At 44.0% G+C, this 22,952-nt stretch overlaps 1 protein-coding gene across 3 annotated transcripts in view; it reads left to right on the forward strand.

The window, feature by feature from the left end:
• Positions 1–22,952, forward strand: part of WWP2 (WW domain containing E3 ubiquitin protein ligase 2) — a 179,958-nt gene that overhangs the window by 21,355 nt on the left and 135,651 nt on the right. For all 3 annotated transcript variants that reach the window (XM_033218840.1, XM_033218841.1, XM_033218839.1), the window contains 3 exons: positions 3,285–3,369; positions 14,939–15,086; positions 15,431–15,552. In XM_033218840.1, coding sequence (XP_033074731.1) covers positions 3,300–3,369; positions 14,939–15,086; positions 15,431–15,552 — 340 coding nt within the window. In that variant the 5' untranslated portion in view covers positions 3,285–3,299. The remainder of the gene's footprint in view (positions 1–3,284; positions 3,370–14,938; positions 15,087–15,430; positions 15,553–22,952) is intronic.

Raw genomic sequence — 22,952 nt, forward strand, 5'->3', positions numbered from 1 at the left:
CTCCCAGGTTCCAGCAATTCTCCTGCCTCAGCCTCCCAAGTAGCTGAGATTACAGGCACCTACCACCATGCCCGTCTAATTTTTGCCTTTTTAGTAGAGACGGGGTTTCGCCATATTGGTCAGGCTGGTCTTGAATTCCTGACCTCAGGTGATCCACCCACCTTGGCAGCCCAAAGCGCTGGGAATAGAGGTGTGAGCCACTGTGCCCGGCTGAAACTATTTTAATAATGACAGTAACACTTTGCCTTTTCACTGTTGTCCCATTTGCACCAGTGGTCCAGAAGCAAAGGTGAGTAAAGCAATTGGTGCTAGCACCAATTGGGCTGTTGCTGTGGTCATGGTATTCTTCACCATACATACTCTCAGTATAAAGAAAAGAAAAAGCCAGGTTCACCTGAGAATGTCCTTGATGAAGTGGTAAAATTCATTAATTTTATGAAGTCTTGACTCCTGAGCACGTCTTTTTAATATGCTGTGTGCTGGCACGTATGTTTGTTGCAACACTATTCACAATAGCAAAGACTTGGAACCAACCCAAATGTCCATCAATGACAGACTGGATTAAGAAAATGTGGCACATATACACCATGGAATACTGTGCAGCCATAAAGAAGGATGAATTCATGTCCTTTGTAGGGACATGGATGCAGCTAGAAACCATCGTTCTCAGCAAACTATCGCAAGAACAGAAAACCAAACACCGCATGTTCTCACTCATGGGTGGGAATTGAACAATGAGATCACTTGGACACAGGAAGGGGAACATCACACACCGGGGCCTGTTGTGGGGTGAGGGGAGCGGGGAGGGATAGCATTAGGAGATATACCTAATGTAAATGACAAGTTAATGGGTGCAGCATACCAACATGGCACATGTATACATATGTAACAAATCTGCACATCATGCACATGTACCCTAGAACGTAAAGTGTAATAAAAAAGTTAAATGAAAATGCTAGAAAAAAAAATTCTGTGTGCTGAAATGGGCAGTACTTCAAAAGCTCTTCTGCCTTCTATTGAAGTATAATGGTGTGCTGGGAAAAAGCACGGTTGTTTGAATTGAGAGCTGAATTAATTGCTTTTTGGGTGAAGTACCATTTTTACTTAAACATCTAACAGACAAACGTGTTACTAGATTTGGGTATTTGGCAAGCCTTTTCTTGAAAACGAGTGAAGTGAGCCCGACACTTCCAGGAAAACAACACAGTATTTGTTACCAATGATAAAATATGAGTTTTTTTGTTTGTTTGTTTGTTTTTTAAAGAAAGAGTGGTCGAGTGCAGTGGCTCACACTGGTAATCCCAGCACTTTGGGAGGTTGAGGTGGGCAGATCACTTGAGGTCAGGAGTTTGAGACCAGCTTGGCCAACATGGCGAAACCCCATCTCTGCTAAAAATATAAAAATTAGCCAAGTGGTGCTGGTGCCTCTAATTCTAGCTACTCAGAAGGCTGAGGCACAAGAATCACTTCAACTTGGGAGGTGGAGGTTGCAGTGAGCCAAGATCGTGCTACTGTACCACTCCAGCTTGGGTGATGGAGTGAGACTCTGTCTCAAAAAAAAAAAAGGAAAAAAAAAAGGCAAAAGACAAGGTAGCAGAGATGATGGAAGGAGGCAGGAAGGGGAGCAGATAGGAGTTTTTAATTGAAAGTTTTTAAGTGAAACTCAGACTTTTGGAATGCTTATATCTACTACCAAGAGCTCAATGGCTTCCCAATGCTTAAAGACTTATCTGATGAGATCAGTGGTGACATTCACAAATGTGATTTTTGGATATTGCATAATGAAATGTGTCAACATTTGGAAAATCTGCATAACTCAATTAACCAATATTTTTCAAATGTCAAATGATGTTCCAAAATCATATACAAGTAAAAGATCCATTCAAAGTACAAGATAGACTTGCTTCTAGCCAACACAGAATGACAGGGACACCTCATGGCGAATGATGCTGCACATCTTTTGTTTTTTGTTTTTGAGACTGAGTCTTGCTCTGTTACCCAGGCTAGAGTGCAATGACACAATCTCGGCTCACTGCAACCTCCACTTCCCGAGTTCAAGCAGTTCTTCTGCCTCAGCCTCCCGAGTAGCTGGAATTAAGGCATCCACTACCACCGCCGACAAATTTTTTGTTTTTTAGTGTAGATGGGGTTTCATCATTATGGCCAGGCTGGTCTCAAACTCCTGACTTCAGATGATCCACCTGCCTTGGCCTCCCAAAGTGAGCCACTGCACTCAGCCTACCCATTTAAAGAATTATATTAGTTGTCTTCTTTTTCCCTTACTTTTTTTTTTTTTTTCATTATACTTTTAGCAAGGATTACTATCAGATTCTACTCATTTGGCCAGAGACCCTCCTTGAGGTGTTTGCAGCCAACTTGCTCCATAGGTAACAATAGATTAGCTGTCTTTCTGCTGTGAATCTGTGATGTCTTTTTTTTTTCTTCTTCCTTTTTTGAGACAGAGTCTTGCTCTGTCATCCAGGCTAGAGTGCAATGGCACAATCTCGGCTTACTGCAAGCTCCACCTCCCGGGTTCAAGCAATTCTTTGCCTCAGCCTTCCAAGTAGCTGGGATTACAGGTGCCCGCCACCATGCCTGGCTAATTTTTTTGTATTTTTAGTAGAGATGGGATGTCACCATTTTGGCCAGGCTGGTCTTGAACTCCTGACCTCGTAATCTACCCACCTCTCAAAGTGCTGGGATTACAGGCGTGAACTGCCGCCAGTCAATCTTTTTTTGTTTTTTTGTTTTTTTTTGAAATGCAGTTTTGCTCTTGTTGCCCAGGCTGGAGTGCAATGGTCAATCTTGGCTCACTGCAACCTCAGCCTCCTGGGCTCAAGCGATTCTCCTGCCTCAGCCTCAAGGGTTGCTGGGATTACAGGCATGCGCCACCACGCCTGGCTAACTTTGTATTTTTTAGTAGAGACGGGGTTTTGCCATGTTGGTCAGGCTGGTCTCGAACTCTCGACCTCAGGGGATCTGCCCATCTTGGCCTCCCAAAGTGCTGGAATTAAAGGCGTGAGCCACCATGCCTGGCGGAGATGTCTTATTAGACTCTGCCTCCTCTAGACTTTGCTATAACAGTCCTGTGTCCTTTCCAGTCTATCCTAAGACCGGTCCAGGTTCATTAAGTCATTATAAGACAAACTATACTCTGGTTGCAGTTGCTTGGACGTTTCTATTTTTTTGCCTCTGTCTCTTTAAGCTTAAATATTGAAATTGAGTTCAGCTCCTCTGTCTTCTTATCAGATATTCTCTCAATTCTCTTTCTGTTTGTCTTACAGCTTCACGGTGATGATATGGCATCTGCCAGCTCTAGCCGGGCAGGAGTGGCCCTGCCTTTTGAGAAGTCTCAGCTCACTTTGAAAGGTGAGTGGCACTGTATAACGTCTTTATCTTGTCTGTGGCCCGGGAAGAGGGGGAATCTAACCACACCTTGGTCTGGGGAACCAAATTTTGTGAAATAGCTTACGGGTGTTAATTATTCTCATGTTATTGTCGTCTTGTAGCTGTAATTCTTGAAGAAGAAAGAAAATAAAGGAGCAGGAAAACAAGGAACTTTTGGCTAAAATTGTCTAAAAAAATGGTGATTTCAGGCCAGGTGCAGTGGCTCATGCCTATAATTCAGCAGTTTGGGAGGCTGAGACAGGAGGATCCCTTAAGCCCAGAAGTTCCAGACCAGCCTGGGAAACATAGGGAAGCCCTGTCTCTACGGAACATAAAATAATTAGCCAGGCATGGTGGTTCATGCTAGCTAGTCCCAGCTACTAAGGAGGCTGAAGTGGAAGGAGAATTGCTTGAGCCTGGGAGTTCAAGGCTGCAGTGAGCTGTGATCGCACCACTGCACTCCAGCCTGGGTGACAGGGTGAGACCCTGTCCCAAAAACAAAATAAAATGAAAACTGAATAAAATAAAATGGTGATCTCTTCATGCCCTGGCCCTCGTTGCTACCTACACTCACTCCCTAGGTGCCTCATCCAACCTCATGGCTTTAAATGCCACCAACCAGAAGATCACTTCTCTGGGCTTTTCCTCTGAACTCCTGATTTATAACCAGTAGCCAGTTTGTTGCCTTCGCTTGAATGTTTACTAAACATCTAGAATTTAGCCTGTCTATAGCTAAGGTCCTGGTTTTTCTTCCTCATTGTCTGTATCAGCCCATCAGCATATCTGGTTGACTCGATCTAAAAAACGTGTCAGTCAACATTCAGCCACTTCTCACCACCCCTAGGTCCCAGCCTAGTCCAGGCCACCATTGTCTCCACCCTGGGTTAAGGCAGTAGACTCCTGTCCTGTCCCTCTGCTTCTCCGCTTTGCCCTCCTTCAGTTTGTTGGTTACACAGCAGCCAGTGATCTTGTTAAAATGTAAACTGGGGCCAGGTGTGGTGGCTCATACCTGTAATATCAGCACTTTGGGAGGCCAAGGCAGGAGGATCACCTGAGCCCAGGAGTTTGAGACCAGCCTGAGCAACAGAGTGAGACCCCTGTCTCTACAAAAAATTAGAGGCTGAGGCAGGAAGATCACTTGAGCCCAGGAGATCGAGGTTGCAGTAGGCTGTGATTGTGCCACCACACTCCAGCCTGGGCAACAGAGCAGAGCGAGACCATGTCTCAAAAAAAAAAAAAAAAAAAAATGCAAGCTGGATCTTGTCACTCTCTGCTCAAACCATTCAAGGGTGCTCCATTTCACAATAGAAGCCGAAGCTCCCGTGTGATGGGACCCTTCCCCACCCCGCATTTCTCATCTGCTGTTCGTGGTCTACATTCTCTTTGCGCCAGCCTCCTTGCTTTTCAGTGAATACACTGGGCAGGTGTCTGCCTCTGGGCCTTTACACTTGCCGTTCCCTCTGAGGGAAATGCTTTTTGCTTCCTTACTTCCTTAGGCCTTTTCTCAAAAGCCTCCCTCTTCCTGATCCCCTGATCCAAAGCCACCTTCCTCATTGACTTCACATCTATTTCCCTGCCTTCTTTATATTTTTCTTCTCAGCCCTTGTCCCTGTTTAATTAATTTATTTCATTTGTTGACTGTCTCCTTCAATAGAATGTATCTACAATAAGAGATTTTTGTCTGCTTTGGTCACTGTTAACTACCCCAGCCGCTAGAACAATGCCTGACACATAGTGGGCCCTCGGTGAATAGGGCCTGAATGAAAGAATGTTGCTTCGGGTTCCATAGCTCTGCAGCCGTCACAGATGGGAGAGTGACTCTCAGTATCTGAGCTCAGGCACCTCAGCCTGGTCCTCCAGAGGCAAAATTGTGTCTCTTGGGAATATTTTTCTTGAGTATTTTGAAATGTAAATGTTATTTATATAATATACTCATGTAGTTTAAAAATCTTAATTTTGAATGTTATTATATTTTGAGACAGTCTTGCTCTGTCACCCAGGCTGGAGTGCAGTGGTGCCATCTCGGCTCACTGCGACTTCTTCCTCCCAGGTTAAAGCGATTCTCCTGTCTCAGCCTCCCAAGTAGCTGGGATTATAGGTGTGTGCCACCATGTGCGGCTAACTTTTTGTTTGTTTGTTTGTTTGTTTTGAGATGGAGTCTCGCTCTGTTGCCCAGGCTGGAATGCCATGGCGTGATCTCGGCTCACTGCAACCTCCGCCTCCCGCGTTCAAGCAATTCTTCTGCCTCAGCCTCCTGAGTAGTTGGGACTACAGGCGTGTGCCACCATGCCTGGCTACTTGTTGTATTTTTACTAGAGATGGGGTTTCACCATGTTGGGCAGGCCGGCTTCAAACTCATAACCTCATGATCTCCCCGCCTTAGCCTCCCAAAGTGCTGGGATTACAGGTGGTGTGAGCCACCGTGCCAGGCCTCCTGTAGTTCAGAATTCTTTCCTCCAGTCCTTCAGTGCTCCTGCTTGGAAGAAACCAATAGTATGTTTCTTGTGTGTCTTTTCCAAGATACACAAAAAGGGATGCATTTTTGTAATTTTGAGAGCCAGATTGCCTTCCTTGGAAGGAATACTCTTCTAGCAATGTATGAGAGTGCCTGTTTCCCCACATCTTTACCAGCACAATGTTGTCAGACTTTTAACTTTTGCTTGTTGCATTGGTGCAAGCTTGTGTTCTCAGTGTAATTTTTTTTTTTTTTTTTTTTTTTGAGACGGAGTCTCACTGTGTCCCCCAGGCTGGAGTGCAGTGGCGGGATCTCCGCTCACTGCAAGCTCCACCTCCTGGGTTCACGCCATTCTCCTGCCTCAGCTTGCCGAGTAGCTGGGACTACAGGCGCCCGCCACCTCGCCCGGCTAATTTTTTTGTATTTTTAGTAGAGATGGGGTTTCACCGTGTTAGCCAGGATGGTCTCGATCTCCTGACCTCGTGATCCACCCGCCTTGGCCTCCCAAAGTGCTGGGATTACAGGCTTGAGCCACCGCGCCCGGCCCTCATTGTAGTTTTATTTCCCACTTCTTTACTTATGCATTTGACCCTTGAACAGCATGAGGGTCAGGGGTGCTGATTCCTTGCTCAGTAAAAAAATCCACATGTAACTTTTGACTCCCTCAAAACTTTACTTACAGCCTACTGTTGACCGAAAGCCTTGCCAATAACAGAAACAGTTGATTGGCTGGGTGCAGAGGCTTACACCTGTAATCCCAGCACTTTGGGAGGCTGAGGCAGACAAATTTCCTTAGGTCAGGAGTTCGAGACCAGCCTGGCCAACATAGTAAAACCCTGTCTCTACTAAAAATACACAAAAAAATTAGCCAGGCGTGATGGGGGGCACATGTAATCCTAGCTACTTGGGGGGCTGAGGCTAGAAGAATTGCCTCAACATGGGAGGCCGAGGTTGCAGTGAGCCGAGATCACACCATTGCACTCCAGCCTGGGCAACAAGAATGAAACTCTGTCTCAAATGAAACAACAACAACAAAAATGGAAACAGTTGATTGTGTATTTTGTATGTTACATGTATTATATACTGTATTTCTACAATAAAATAAGCTAGTGAAAAGAAAATCATAAGGAGGAGAAAAAGCATTTACTATTTATTCAGTGGAAGTGGGTCATGATAAAGGTCTTCATCCTCATCATTTTTATGTTGAGTAGCTGAGGAAGAGGAGGAAGAGGAAGGATTGTTCTGCTGTCTCTGGGGTGGCAAAGGCAGGAGAAAATCCATGTAAAGGTGGGCCCTCGTAGTTCAAACCTCTCTTGTTCAAGGCTCAACTATATGATGTTTAGCATCTTTTTGTTTGTTTGTTTTTGAGACAGAGTCTGACTCTGTCACCTAGGCTGGGTTGCAGTGGTGTGATCTTGGCTCACTGCAACTTCTGCCTCCTGGGTTCAAGTGATTCTTGTGCCTCAGCCTCCCAAGGAGCTGGGCTTACAGGCATGTGCCACCACACCTGGCTAATTTTTGTATTTTTAGTAGAGATGGAGTTTTGCTATGTTGGCCAGGCTGGTCTTGAACTTCTGATCTCAAATGATCCGCCTGCCTCAGCCTCCCAAAGTGCTGGGATTACAGGTGTGAACCACTGTACCGGCAAAAGTGTTTAGCATCTTATATATTTAAGGGCAGTTGTATTTCCTTTTCTGTGGATTGCCTGTTCATGTTCTTTGCCTGTTTCTTATTACATTATTGATTTTTTTGGTAGTCTTGAAATATTTTAATTATGTTTCTTGGAGTCTTTTGCCTGCTTCTGCCCTTTTGAGTAGGGAGATGAGTTAGAGTGCATGGATATGGTTTTAAACTGGGGACTACAGACTTTATTACCTTAGCTAATAATTAGCAAGTCTAGGTCAAAGCAGAAGTTGGCCCATCGGACCTGGTAACATCCTGAGGTCTCTGTTTTGGGGCCATGTTATTCAGCCACGCACACTTATTTCTCTTCTTTTCTTTTTGTTTTTTTTTTTTTTTTTTTTTTGAGACGGAGTTTCACTCTTGTTGTCCAGACTGGAGTGCAGTGGCGTGATCTTGCTCACTGCAACCTCTGCCTCCCAGGTTCAAGTGATTCTCCTGCCTCAGCCTCCAGAGAAGCTGGGATTATAGGCTCCTACCACCACACCTGGCTAATTTTCATATATTTAGTAGAGATGGGGTTTCACCATATTGGTCAGGCTGGTCTCAAACTCCTGACCTCAGGTGATCCACGTGAAGAAAGCTGATAGTGCAACCTGTGGGGTGTGACTGCGGTTTCCAGTTACCTTGTGCCTGCCCACAGTGTGATCCTGGTGTTTTAAGGTATATTTTTAAATGCATCGAGGCGCTTAAACGTAGGCCAGCTATTTTATTTGATATTTTACTAGAGAAACATTGAAAAATTGATCTCTGAAAAGCATAGTATAATAAAACAAAAAACGAGCTGTTTGGAACTTACTGAGAGCAGATGCCAGCCTCTATTGTGGTCCCTTCTTAAGAGCTTTTTCAGTGTATAATTTTATCATTATGTAATTTTTGCCTGATTTGTTGACTTTAAAAGCTGAATCCCACATAAAGTCGTGACTCCGTGTGTAAAGATATATTTCATGAAAGAGACTTTCTAGATAAACTTACTCATATCTTTGTTTTGGCCTGTCTTTTAAGAGCAAGAAACATTCAAAATATCACCCTATTAACTGTAGGTTACAAATATGTCAGAGGAGAGACCTGGCCGACTCCACATTAAGCAGAGGTTCAAACTTAGTATCCCCAGTCGCAGGACAACCTAATGTATGTGATAATAGGTACATGACATAACTTATGTAGTATTCTTCTTTCTTTTGAGTCAGAGTCTCACTCTGTCACCTAAGCTAGAGTGCAGTGGCACAATTAGAGCTCACTGCAGCCTCGACCTCCTGGGCTCCAGGGATCCTCCTATGTCCTGAGTAAATGGAACTACAGGTGTGAGCCACTACACCTGGCTAATATTTTATTTTTTGTAGATTTGGGGTCTTGCTGTGGTGCCTAGGCTTGTCTCAAACTCCTGGACTCAGGTGGCCCTTCTGCCTCAGCCTCCCAAAGTGCCGCGATTATAGGGTGAGCCACTGTGCCTGGCCTTTAAACTGAATCTAATCATGAGGAAACAATTGTAATCACCCAGTAGGTTCTTCTTGCCCACTCCACAGACAAAATAAATTCACTGCTGGGCGCAGGGACGCACGCCTGTAATCCGAGCACTTTGGGAGGCCGAGGCGGGTAGATCACAAGGTCAGGAGTTCAAGACCAGCCTGGCCAAGATGGTGAAACCCCATCTCTACTAAAAATACAAAAAAGCTAGCCAGGTGTGGTGGCAGGCGCCTGTAATCCCAGCTAATTGGAAGGCTGAGGCAGAGAATTGCTTGCACCTGGGAGGCGGAGGGTGCAGTGAGTCCAGATTGCACCACTGCACTCCAGCCTGGGGGACAGAGTGAAGCTCTGTCTTAAAAATAAAATAAATAAATTCACTGAGACTGTAGCATTGCATTAGAGAAAGAGTTTAATTGACACAAAATAGGCTATATGGGAGACAGAGTTATCACTCAGATCAGTCTTCCTGGAGGCTCAGAGGTTAGGGTTTTATAGACAGTTTGCCAGGCAGGTAACTAGGGAATGGGTGTTGCTCATTGGTTGGGGATGAGATGATGGAAGTGTGGAAAACGGTCCTCCTGTGCTGAGTCCACTTCTGGGTGGGGCCACAGAATAATTTGTGTCATGAGTCAAGTCACGGGCCCAGGCAAAGTCAGTAGATTGCCAGAAAGTCAGAAAAAATCTCAAAAGACCAACCTTAGGTTCTGCAATAGCGATGTTATCTATGGGAGCAATTGGGGAAGTCACAAATCTGGCTACATGACTCCTGAGCAGTAAGGGATTATAAAAACTATACCTACCTCTTATTAGAATTCAAGCCCCTCCCATAATCCTAACCTTGTGGCTATTGATTAGTTTTACAAAGGTGGTTTAGTTTTGGGAAGGGCTGTTAGTATCCTTGCTTTTTTTTTTTTTGTTTTTTGAGACAGGGTCTTGCTCTGTCACCTAGGCTGGAGTGCATTGGTGCAATGTCAGCTTATTGCACCTTCTGCCTCCTGGGTTCAAGCGATTCTGGTATTTCAGCCTCCCGAGTAGCTGGGACTACAGGTGTATACCACCACGCCCAGCTAGGTTTTCTGTTTGTAGTAGAGATGGGGTTTCACCAAGTTGGCCAGGCTGGTTTTGAACTCTTGGTCTCAAGTGATCTGCCTGCCTTGGCCTCCCAAAGTGCTGGGATTATAGGCGTAAGCCACCGTGCCCAGCTATCCTTGCTTTAAGATTAACCTGTAGGCTGGGTGTGGTGGCTCATGCCTGTAATCCCAGTACTTTGGGAGGCTGAGGTGGGTGGATGGTTTTGAGCTCAAGCTTAAAGTTTGAGACCAGTCTGGGCAACATGGAAACGCTGTCTCTACAAAAAATACAAATATGAGCCAGGCATGGTGGCTGACATCTGTAGTCCTAGCTACTTGAGAGGCTGAGGTGGGAAGATCGCTTGAGTCCCAGAGGTGGAGACTTCAGTGAGATGAGATTGTACCACAACACACCAGCCTGGGCGGCAGAGGGAGATCCTGTTTCAAAAAAAAAAAAAGAAACTATGAACTAAATTTCTCCCAAAATTAGCTTGGCCCTTGCCCAGGAATGAGCAAGGACAGCTTAGACATCAGAAGTAAGATGGATTCAACTATGTCTGATTTCTCTCTCATAATTTTTGCAGAGGCAGTTTCACAATCAGAAAAATGTAGAATTTGGTGCATTCTTTAAAACAGCTGGTGGAAGTCTTTAAAAATCATTGTTGCCTTGGCAAAGCTGCTGAGATTATAAAAGAAAAAAACCAAAACATTCAACAAACCAAAATCATTGCCATGGAAAAGAAGGGAAGATGTTCTAGATTTTAAAAGATTAAGGCGATAGTAGCCACAGGCAATTTGTATGTATTGATTAGATGCTGAATTGGGGGGAAAATGGCTTCAAAAATATGTCTGGGGACTGGGCAGTGGCTCATGTTTGTAATCCCAGCACTTTGGGAAGCTCTGGCAGGTGGATCGCTTGAGTCCAGGCGGATTCCTTGAGCCAGGAGTTCGAGATCAGCCTGGCCAATGGGGTGAAACCCCGTCTCTACAAAAAAAATTAAAAAGTTAGCCAGGTGTGGTGGTGCGCGCTGGTAGTCCCAGCTACTCAGGAAGCTGAAGTGGGAGGATCGCTTCAGCTGGGGAGGTCGAGGCTGCAGTGAGCTGTGATTGTGCCACTGCACTCCAGCCGGTCTACAACTTATTTTAAATGGTTTTACCAAGGGAAAAAAGTGTGGATACACACTCACACACACACACACTCACAAAGACATAGATGGCATTTATCTATAACCTGTGGTGTCCAATAGAATAGTCATTGAAGCCACATAGAACTATTTACACTTAAATTACAGTTATAGAGCAATTAAAAATCATATCCTTATTTGCACTAGCCATATTTCAAGTGTCAGTAGCCACATGTGGCTCATGCAGTGTTTTGGGCAGCACTGAAAATGGAACATTTTCATCATCATGGAAGTTCTCTTGGGTAGTGATGCTATAGACACATAGATCAGAAAGCAAATGTGGCAAAATGATAACCATTGGTGAAGAGTAGAACAGTATACAGTATCTATTATTCTATTTCAATTTTTCTATAGATTGGAAACGTCAAAATAAGAGTTTTTTTTTTTTTTTTTTTTCTTTTTGGGGAGAGTCCTGCTCCATCACCTAGGCTGGAGTGCAGTCTCAGCTCACTGTAACCTCCGCCTCCTAGGTTCAAACAATTCTCATGCCTCAGCCTCCTGAGTAGCTGGGACTACTGTTGTGCCCCACCATGCCCAGCTAATATTTGTATTTTTGGTAGAGACAGGGTTTTGCCATGTTGCTCGGGCTGGTCTCGAACTCCTCGCCTCAGGTGATCCGCCTGCCTCGGCCATCCAAAGAGCTGGGATTACAGGACTGAGCCACCACGCCCTGCTTCAAAATAAGAATACTAAATACCACACATATGATCGTAGATTGGGGCCTCAACCAGAACAAATTTTTTTTCTTTCCTTTTTTTTTTGCTATGATGGGCATTGATAGGACAATTGGCAAAATGTGAATAAAGTCTGTAAATTAAATCTTAATATTATAAAAAGTTAAATGTCCTGATTTTGATAATTGTGCTATTGGTTAGGTTAGAAAATATGTTTGTTGGGAAATACACCCAGGAGTATTTAGGAGTAAAGGGGCACAACGTCTATAGCTTACTCTCCGAGTTTCAGGAAAAAATGTGTATGTGTATGAGCACAGATACTCCTCAACTTACAGTGGGGTTATGTCCTGAAAAATCCATCATAAGTTGAACATATCGCAAGTTGAAAACACATCTGATACTCCTAACCTGCCGAGCATCATAGCTTAGCCTAACCTACCTTAAATGTGCTCAGGACAGCTAAGCGAGATCATGTGGCTAAGGGGTACACAGCAGAATATCAATTGTTTGCCCCTGTGATCACGTGGCTGACTGGTGTTGCGGCTCACTGCCGCTGCCCAGTAGTACCGCATATGACTATTCTGCCAAAAGACCAAAATTCAAAATTTAAAATACAGTTTTTACTGAATGCATATCGCTTTCGCACCATTGTAAAGTCAAACGACCTAAGTCGTACACCATTTGTATTTGTAGTCCCTGTTTTTTTAAAGGCATGTGGATCCATGCTCTTACCACCAGGGGGCCTCAGTTAACCTTGGTCCCTGTGTAAATCGCTGCACCTCATTTTTCTACCCTGGGCCATCCCTCAGTACCACAAACCTTTGTTCCTAGTACTGTTCCTTTGTTGCTTCTGAATCTTAGCCACAGCTGATTTTTTAATCTGTTGCCTTCCTCCCTTCTGTTCCTTTGGGGCCTGGGGAAGACAGTTACTGCTATAAAAAGTCTGAAGGCGAATTTGGCCTTTGGTGAGTTGTAGACACCATTGTAGGACTGTCACCTTTCAGAAGAGTCTAGGAGGGATAGATTTGCTTGTACTCAAACAGGGAAGCTCAGGCTAGGATAGACTTGCCATTAGGGGCAAGGGAGCATCATTTGTATCTCTGATTTGGGGCAGGATGGGAGATGTCTAGATGTGGTTTTTTTTTTTGAGAGGGAGTCTCGCTCTGTCACCCAAACTGGAGTGCAGTGGCCGGATCTCAGCTCACTGCAAGCCCTGCCTTTCGGGTTCACGCCGTTCTCCTGCCTCAGCCTCCCGAGTAGCCGGGACTATAGGCGCCCGCCACCTCGCCCGGCTAGTTTTTTGTATTTTTTAGTAGAGACGGGATTTCACCAGGTTAGCCAGGATAGTCTCGATCTCCTGACCTTGTGATCTGCCCGTCTTGGCCTCCCAAAGTGCTGGGATTACAGGCTTGAGCCACCGCGCCTGGCAGATGTGTTTTACCGTAGCGACCTGGCGCTTCCATCAGGGGTAAATATACACTAGGATGTCTGTCTGTTTCCTCAGCGTGAGGCTTGCGTGGCTTTGTGCTCCGTGAATCTTTGGCTTCCTGGTCTCAAATGAACATCAAAATTGTCGCTACATGAAGGCTATGAGCAGAAGAAGAAATGTAGATGGCTAACGACACAAGGCAAAAATATTCAACCTCACTAGTAATCGAAGAACAGCAATAGAACAAATAAGTAAAGTTCAATAATGATATGCAGCATGGTGTGGAATCAGGCCGGCTGGGTGCCCAGTGTGGCTTGTAGCTCCCTGGCTATGTAGCCTGGGGCAGTGACCTCGCCTCTCAAGTCTGTTTTCTCCTGGGTAAAATGGGGCGTGATACATTCCCTGCCTCATGGGTTTGTTGTGAGGATTCAGTTAGATAATGTGTACACATGGCAGAGGGTCTTTAATAAGTACTCATAAAATCTTAAATATTATCTTTATTTCAATTAAAATTTATAAATTGGCCAGGTGTGGTGGCTCACACCTGTAATCCCAGCACTTTGGGAAGCTGAGGTAGGCAGATCATCTGAGGTCAGGAGTTCGAGACCAGCCTGGCCAACATGGTGAAACTCCTTCTCTACTAAAAATACAAAAAATTAGCCGGGCATGGTGGCGGGCGCTTGTAATCCCAGCTACTCAGGAGGCTGAGGCAGGAGAATTGCTTGAACCTGGGAGGCAGAGGTTGCCGTGAGCCGAGATCACGGCATTACACTCCAGCCTGGGCAACAAGAGCGAAACTCTATCTCAGAAAAAAAAAAAATTTATAAATTTTGTTATGTTCCCAGGCTGGTCTTGAACTCCTAGGCTGAAGCAGTCCTCCCACCTTGGCCTCTCAAAGTGCTGGGGTTCTAGGCATAAGCCATCATGCCCGGCCTTAGCTATAATGTTTACACTATGCGTTTTTAACTCATGTGATTTGCAAAAAGTGAACAAGCATATCCCTTAGCACTCTGTGATGTCTGGTGAAATGAATATACTCCTGTAGCACTGATGGGAGGCTACATGGGTTTTACCTTTCTTGGAAAGGAATAGGCAGTTTTAAGAACTTTAAAAAGTGTTCATATCCTTTAGAGGAATATTCAAGAAAGGCATGCAGATGTATATGTTCATGGTAATTTCCCCAGAGCGAACAATTGCAAGCATTCTATTTGACAATGGAAGAATAGTTAACATATACCTATCATGGGCTTATATTGCAGTCATTTAAGAGTGGCTTACGGGGGCGAAGAATTTTTAAAGAAGCAGTAAGAGATGAAAATCTGGAAGGCAGTTTACCAATGATGAATTGGTAATGATGGTCACCGGCAATTATCCCAGTGGTTTCAGATTAGGGATGATGTTTTTTTTTCTTACGCTTCATTTTTTTTTTTTGGTGTGTGTATTCACGTTTCTTTAAAAAGTTTTTAGAATCAAGACAAAAAAAAGTATTGATTTATTTTTTAAAGAAATAACAAAAAGGAGTCAGAACATCTGCCACAGGGGGGCATCTGGGAGCCCTGGGACTCATCTTTGACTTTTTCTTTCTTTCCCAGTGGTGTCCGCAAAGCCCAAAGTGCATAATCGTCAACCTCGAATTAACTCCTACGTGGAGGTGGCGGTGGATGGACTCGCCAGCGAGACCAAGAAGACTGCGAAGCGCATTGGGAGCTCTGAGCTTCTCTGGAATGAGATCATCATTTTGTAAGAGAAAGCCCCTTCTTTTTGAATGCAGCAAGATGGGGAAAGAGAGAGGATGCTCTGAGGGGGTTGTGGGAGGTACAGATTCCCTGTGGCACCTCTGACTTTTTCTGCCTATGGTACCCAAGGTGCCTCTCTTTAGGCGTTCCTGCACCATTGAGCTCATAGAGCATTCATTATTAGCTAGAGGGTTACAGGGTCAGCTTTTGTGGGGGAAAGGAAATATGTGGGTGTCTGCTTGTTTTGGTTCCCCCTCCCCAAGGTGTCAGCAGTTTAGTTTAAATGTTTTCTTCTAAGTTATAGGAATGAGCTGCTTGGATGTAATGAATCCGGTATTTGTTTTCCAGGAATGTCACGGCCCAGAGTCATTTAGATTTAAAGGTTTGGAGCTGCCATACCTTGAGAAATGAACTGCTAGGCACTGCGTCTGTCAACCTCTCCAACGTCTTGAAGAACAATGGGGGCAAAAGTACGTATGATGAAGGGGGTGGCGATGTAATTCACTGATGGGGATGGGAGGACCTGGCACATTAACCTGGTATTGCAGTTTCCCCCAGGACTGGGGCTGCGGTACCTCTGTTCTCCTTGGATGCTGAATTTGGAGTTTTAGGAAGGCTGAGGGCTCCTCTCTGCCTCCACTGCAGAGTTTAGCCCTCTTTGTCCAGGGCCTCTAGTAATGGGATGCAGTGGTGTGTTGCCCTTGACCCTTCCTTAGGGACTGGAAACTTTCTGTCTGCCTTTACTGCTCTTCCCGTTGTAGGAGATGTGTGATATGTTGAATGAAACTGTCAAATGCCTGTAGCCTAAATCATTGCTTTTCTAGCTTCAGCCCTAAAACAGAACAAAGGAGCTGTGTATATACGTATATGTGTGTGTGTGCATGCCTGTGTGCGTGTGTGCACGTGTGTGTCTGGGATAGTTTTACAAATAGTGCCCTGTGCTTACTTGGCACTCAGTAAACATTTACTGGATGTTGGAACGTGATGGACGCGCCGTCTGAATTAGCCAACGTGCTTCTACGTCACAGACATATAAATCCTCATCTATTTATTGCCGTTTGTGGTCAGTGGCATGGCCCATGGCTGTGGTATTGGACCCTCCTTCATAAGGCCTCTATTCAGAGCGGTACCATATGTGGCGAATGAATGGCATGTTAAGAAAGGCTCCTTTTTCTCTTGATGTCTAGAAAGTATTTTCTGAAAGTGGATGTAGCTTAAGAGAGAGGTGGGGGCGGGGAGCATTGCGTCCTAGCCAGCGTGTTGCATTCATTTAAGAGTCTTTCTTTTCTCCCCAAGTCTGTCCTTTTAAGCGATGGGCCACTTGAAAGGTCTTTGAGCCTCCTCTGGTCTTTTCTTTTCTGCTGGGCACATAGAGATGTGCTGAACCCATTCTGGCCCGAGGAACTGTTTAAAACCAGAGATGTGCCTCCACTTTAATCCTGCAGAGAACTCCCTGATTGCTTTGTCTTCTGAGTTGGTGTTTATTTTCCCAAACCCTAGCCAGCCTTTTGTAATTTGATCATCAGGGAGAATTCTATTTATTGCAATATTTGGAAATCTACTTGTGGATAGCCTCACATTAGGATGCAACAACCAGCACGAGGGTCCTTTTTTCTTCTTCATTTGCCCAGCCAATATGCTTTTGCTTTAAAGGACTTTAGTTAGCAAAAGTCCTCGTAGAAATTGTGAGCTACAGAAAAGCACATGGATACACAAAGAAAACAAAATTTGCCCATAAGCACAGCACCTAGTAATAGTTACTGTTTTTTCTTTTCTTTCTTTTTTTTTTGAGATGGAGTCTTACCCTGTTGCCCAGGCTGGAGTGTAGTGGCACAATCTTGACTTACTGCAACCTCCGCCTCCCAGGTTCAAGTGATCCTACTACCTCAGCCTCCCAAGTAGCTGGGATTACAGGTGTGTGCCACCGTTCCCAGCTAATTTTTGTATTTTTAGTAGACATGAGGGTTCACCATGTTGGCCAGGCTGGTCTTGAACTCCTGACCACAGGTGATCCGCCTGCCTCGTCCTCCCAAAGTGTTGGGATTACGGGCGTGAGCCACTGCGCCCAGCCTGATAGTTATTCTTAATATTTTTTTATAAGCAATTTTATGGCCGGGTGCGATGGCTCACACCTGTAATCCCAGTACTTTGGGAGGCTGAGGCGGGTGGATCACCTGAGGTCAGGAGTTTGTGACCAGCCTAGCCAACATGGTGAAACTCTGTTTCTACTAAAAAAAATACAAAAATTACCCAGGGATGGTGGTGGGCGCTGTAATCCTGGCTACTCAGGATGCTGAGACAGGAGAATTGCTTGAACCTGGGGGGTGGAGGTTCCAGTGAGCCGAGATTGCACCATTGCATTCCGCCCTGGGTGACAGAGCAAGTCTCAAAAAAAAAAAAAAAAAAAAAGGATTTTACTTTAATTAATTCATTTTTATTTTTATATTTTATTTATTTTTTTTGAGACAGGTTTCTCACTTTGTCACTCAGGCTGGAGTGCGGTGGTGCGATCTCGGCTCACCGCAGCCTCGGCTCCTGGGCTCAAGTGATCCTCCCACCTCAGCCCTCACCCCCTAGTAGCTGGGACTGCAGGCACACGCCACCATGGCCTGGCTGTATTTCATATTTTTAGTAGAGAGTAGGTCTCACTATGTTGCCAGGATGGTCTGGTACTCCTGAGCTCAAGTGATCCGCCTGCCTTGGCCTTCCAAAGTGCTGGGATTACAGATGTGAGCCACTGCGTCTGGCCAATTAATTAATTTTTAAATTGAGATGGGATCTCACTATATTGCTCAGGCTGGAGTGTAGTGGCTGTTTACAGGCACGGTCACAGCTCACTGTAGCCTCACACTCCCAGCCGCAAGCCATCTTCTGCCTCAGCCTCCGGAGTAGCTGGAACCACAGGCGTGCATCACTATTCCTGACTATTGTTAACATTTTGATGTATTCATTTTTCAGCCTTTTTTTTTTTTTTTTTTTTTGAGATGGAGTCTGGCTCTGTCACCCAGGCTGGAGTGCAGTGGCCAGATCTCAGCTCACTGCAAGCTCCGCCTCCCGGGTTCACGCCATTCTCCTGCCTCAGCCTTCTGGGTAGCTGGGACTACAGGCGCCCGCCACCTCGCCCGGCTAGTTTTTTGTATTTTTTAGTAGAGATGGGGTTTCACCATGTTAGCCAGGATGGTCTCGATCTCCTGACCTCGTGATCCGCCCGTCTCGGCCTCCCAAAGTGCTGGGATTACAGGCTTGAGCCACCGCGCCTGGCCTTTAATTTTATCTTTTAAATAATTTTTTCCCCTCAGATCCTTGTTCTGATCTTCTTTTATGTTTGTAGACATATATTGATGTTTATGACATCAGTGAAACTAAATTGAGATTATACATGAACATATTTTGCAATATGCCTTTTTCTCTTTAAAAATGTATCAATATATATTTATTTTTATTTATTTATTTATTTTCTGAGATGAAGTCTTGCTCTGTTGCCCAGGCTGAAGTGCAGTGGCGCGATCTCGGCTCACCACAACCTTCGCCTCCTGGGTTCAAGCGATTCTCCTGCCACAGCCTCCCGAGTAGCTGGGACTACAAGCGCCCACCACCATGCCTGGCTAAGTTTTGTATTTTTAGTAGAGACAGGGTTTCACTTTGTTGGCCAGGCTGGTCTTGATCTCCTGATCTTGTGATCCACACACCCCGGCCTCCCAAAGTGCTGGGTTATTACGGGCGTGAGACATCGTGCCCGGCCTATATTTATTTTTAGTTGTGATAAAATACACATGATGTAAAATTAATCACTTTAGTAAGTTTTAGGTGTACAGTTCAGTAGTGTTACGTCCATTCACCTTGTTGTGCAGCTGTCACCACCATCCATCTCCAGAGCTCTTTTCACCTTGCAGAACTCAAATTCCGTGCCCATTAAACCATGACCCCTCTCCTCCCGTCACACTAACCCCTGGCAGCTACCACTCTACTTGCTGCTTCTGTGAATTTGACTTTACCAGGTAGCTTACGTTAGTGGAACCATACAGTATTTGTCCTTTTATGACTGGCTTATTTCAGTCAGCATAATGTCCTCAAGGCTTATTCATGTTGTAACACGCATCAGAAGATTTTTCTTTTCTTTTCTTTCCTTTTTTTTGAGACAGGGTCTTGCTCTGTCTCTCAGGCTGGAGTGCAGTGGCGCGGTCTCAGCTTACTGCAACCCCTGTGTCCTGGGTTCAAGTGATTCTCCTGCCTCAGGCTCCCAGGTAGCTAGGATTATGAGAGGTGTCTGCCACCATGCCCAGCTAATTTTTGTATTTTTAGTAGAAACAGGGTTTCACCATGTTGGCCAGACTGGTCTCAAATTCCTGACCTCACGTCATCTGCCCACTTTGGCCTTCCAGAGTGCTGGGATTACAGGCATGAACCATCACATCTGGTCCAAGATATCTTATTATGTATGTGCAAATATACCAAAATCTGAAAAAATCTGAAATCTGAAACACTTCCAGTCCGAAGCATTTCAAATAAGGGATACTTAGGAGACCTGTACAATTTACCTTCCCATCAGCAGTGGCTGAAATTGCTGGTCTGTATTGTACCTTGGCGTATATTGTATATTACTTGTAAAAAAAAAAAAAAATAATCTTTTTTTTCCCCATTTGATAACTATCAACATTATTATGGATTTGGTTTTTCTTTTTCTTTTTGGATGAATTATTTTTATTTTCTTATTTTTTACTCTTTTGCTCTGATCTCCTGGCCTTTCAATAAGAAGTATTTTAAAGTATATTCTAGATGTCCTGACATTTTATCCTAGATTCTTCAGCATGCATCTTGTTAAAACAGGACATTTTCTTTATTTTAATTCTACTTTTTTCTATTTTTTTTTTTTTTACTTTGAAACGTTTACATAAAAAAACAGAACATTATCTTACACAATTACCATATCATTATCACATCTAGCAATAGTGACATGAATTCCTGTTTATGTCCAATAACCTGTTCATAGTTTCACCATTTTTCTCAAACATGTCGTTTTGCAGTTTTACATTTGGTTTGCTTGAACCTGGGTTTGGGAACGTCCGTTCATTGATTGTTCTATCTCTGAGGTCCCCTACTTTTTTTTTTTTTTTTTTTGTGAAAGCAGATTTATTAAGTAAAGGAAGGCAGGGCGTGGTGGCTCACACCTGTAATCCCAGCACTGGGAGGCAGAGGCAGGTTAATCACCTGAGGCCAGGAGTTCAAGACTAGCTTGGCCAACACGGTGAGACCTTGTCTCTACTAAAAATGCAAAAATTAGCTGGGTGTGGTGGCGCATGCCTGTAATCCCAGCTACTCCGGAGTCTGAGGCGGGGGAATCACTTGAACCTGGGAGGCAAAGGTTGCAGTGAGCTGAGATTGTGCCACTGTAGTCCAGCCTGGATAATAGAGCAAGACTGTCTCAAAAAAAAGAAAAAAAGAAAGTAAAGGAATAAAGAATGGCTACTCCATAGGCAGAGCAGCCTCTATCCTATTTTTTAAAGCTGTGATTTGTTGAAGGATCCTGAATGATTAAAAAAAGTGTTTATTGCCCTATTAATGTCCTTTGCTCATTTTTATATTGAAGTGTGCATTTTTCTCTTTTGGTGTTGAAGTAACTCTTTATATGTTAAGGTTATTATTCTTCGTCTTACCACTGGCAAATATTTTTCCCATTTTTCATTTGCATTCTAACTTCGTATGTTTTAAACTTTTTGTAGTCCAATCTGTCACCCTTTATGTTTTCAGCATTTTCTTTTTTTTTTTTTTTTTTTTTTTGAGGCGGAGTCTCGCTCTGTCGCCCGGACCGGAGTGCAGTGGCCGGATCTCAGCTCACTGCAAGCTCCGCCTCCCGGGTTTACGCCATTCTCCTGCCTCAGCCTCCCGAGTAGCTGGGACTACAGGCGCCCGCCACCTCGCCCGGCTAGTTTTTGTATTTTTAGTAGAGACGGGGTTTCACTGTGTTAGCCAGGATGGTCTCGATCTCCTGACCTCGTGATCCGCCCGTCTCGGCCTCCCAAAGTGCTGGGATTACAGGCTTGAGCCACCGCGCCCGGCCTCAGCATTTTCTTTCATGCTTTGGAAGGCATTCCCCCTTCTGAGATGAGGTAAATGGTCACCTCTATTTTTCCCTAGGTCTTTATGATTTTGTTTTTTCACATGTAATTCTGCATCCAAATGAGTTTATTTTTGTGCCCGGTATGAGTAGGGATCTAATTTATTTTTTTCCCTAATACGTAACTGATTGGTTTAGCACTACTTATTGAATAATCCATCTATTTCCCAAATGACTTGAGTTGCTTCAGCTTATATTAAAAACATATGTGTACTTGGGCCTGCTTAGGGACTTTCCATTTAATCCATTGTTTTATTAGCCTTTCCAAATCACTCTGTCTAAGCTATTATAAAATTATGTTTTAATACCTGGCAGTTTCTCTTTTTTTCCCAAAGTCTTCTTGCTTCTTTTCTTTGCATACATCACATCACTAGATGAACCTTAACAATGTCGTCAGACTCTCCCCTCTTCCTACTCCCCATGCATCCCAAAAAAATCTCTTGAGATTTTATGGAGTCCTGTCGTATGTAAAGTTAACGTAATGGGGAATTTTCATACTGAATCTCCCCACCTAGGAACATGGAATATTTCTAAATTAATTCAAATAATTTTGAAGTTATCTTTAAATAGATTCCACTTTAAATTTTAAAAAGCTTTGATATTATTTTCAGTGGGATCTTTTCTTATTCTGTGTTCTAACTCAGTATTGTTGGTAGATGGCTGTTTCTGCATTTTCTTTGTAATCTGTCAGTTTACTGAGTTCTTTAGTATAGGTTTGCAGTAGTTCCTTTTGAGTTTGCTTGGTAGACTTTTTTTTTTTTTTTTTTTTTTTGAGATGGAGTCTCACTCTGTCACCCAGGCTAGAGTACAGTGGCGTGATCTTGGCTCACTGCGACCTCCACCTCCTGGGTTCAAGCGATTCTCATGTCTCAGCCTCCCAAATAGCTGGGATTACAGGCGCCCAACACCATACCTAATTTTTGTATTTTTGGTAGAGACGGGGTTTCACCATGAAGGCCAGGCTGGTCTCGAACTCCTGACCTCAGGTGATTTGCCCACCTTGGCCTCCCAAAGTGCTGTGATTACAGGCGTGAGCCACTGCGCCTGGCCTGCTTGGTAGACTTTTATGTGAGTTGTGACACTGATAATTTTGTTAATCCTAAGATATAATTATATTTCTACTTTGTGTTAGTTGCTTTGCATAAAGCTTTCTGTTTTAGTAGTGATAGAGAAATGCCCTTTAATAAATCACTTCTAGGTGTAAGGTGGGGTGTTAGTAGCCGTTTTCTTTATTCTTCTTCTTTTATTTTTTGCATCTTTCTGACTGGGAATCTTTTTGACTTATTAATCATTGCAGATTAAAAAAAAAAGTCAGGAAGGATGTTGAGTTTTTTTTGAGACCAGATCTTGCTTTGTTGCCCAGCCTGGAATGCAGTGGCATGATCACCGTTCACTGTGGCCTCTACCTCCCAGGCTCAAGCAATCCTCCCGTGTCATTCTCTGGAGTAGCTGGGTCTATAGGTGTGTTACTAATTTAATTTTTTTTTTTTTTTTAGAGATGGTATCTCACTGTGTTGCCCAGGTTGGGTGTTGATTTTTTATCAAATATCTGTTAAGCAACTGTTGGAGTGATTATATGATTTTTCATCTTTAAATTATTACATTAATTTCCATGACTGGGCACAGTGGCTCATACCTGTAATCTCAGCACTTTGAGAGGCTGAAGCAGAAGGATCACTTGAGGCCAGTAGTTCAAGACCAGACAGGATAACATAGCAAGACCCTGTCTCTACTAAAAATTAAAAAAAAAAAAAT

This window comes from Trachypithecus francoisi, unplaced genomic scaffold, assembly GCF_009764315.1.
Source record: "Trachypithecus francoisi isolate TF-2019V2 unplaced genomic scaffold, Tfra_2.0 Lachesis_group10, whole genome shotgun sequence".
Lineage (NCBI taxonomy): Eukaryota > Metazoa > Chordata > Mammalia > Primates > Cercopithecidae > Trachypithecus > Trachypithecus francoisi.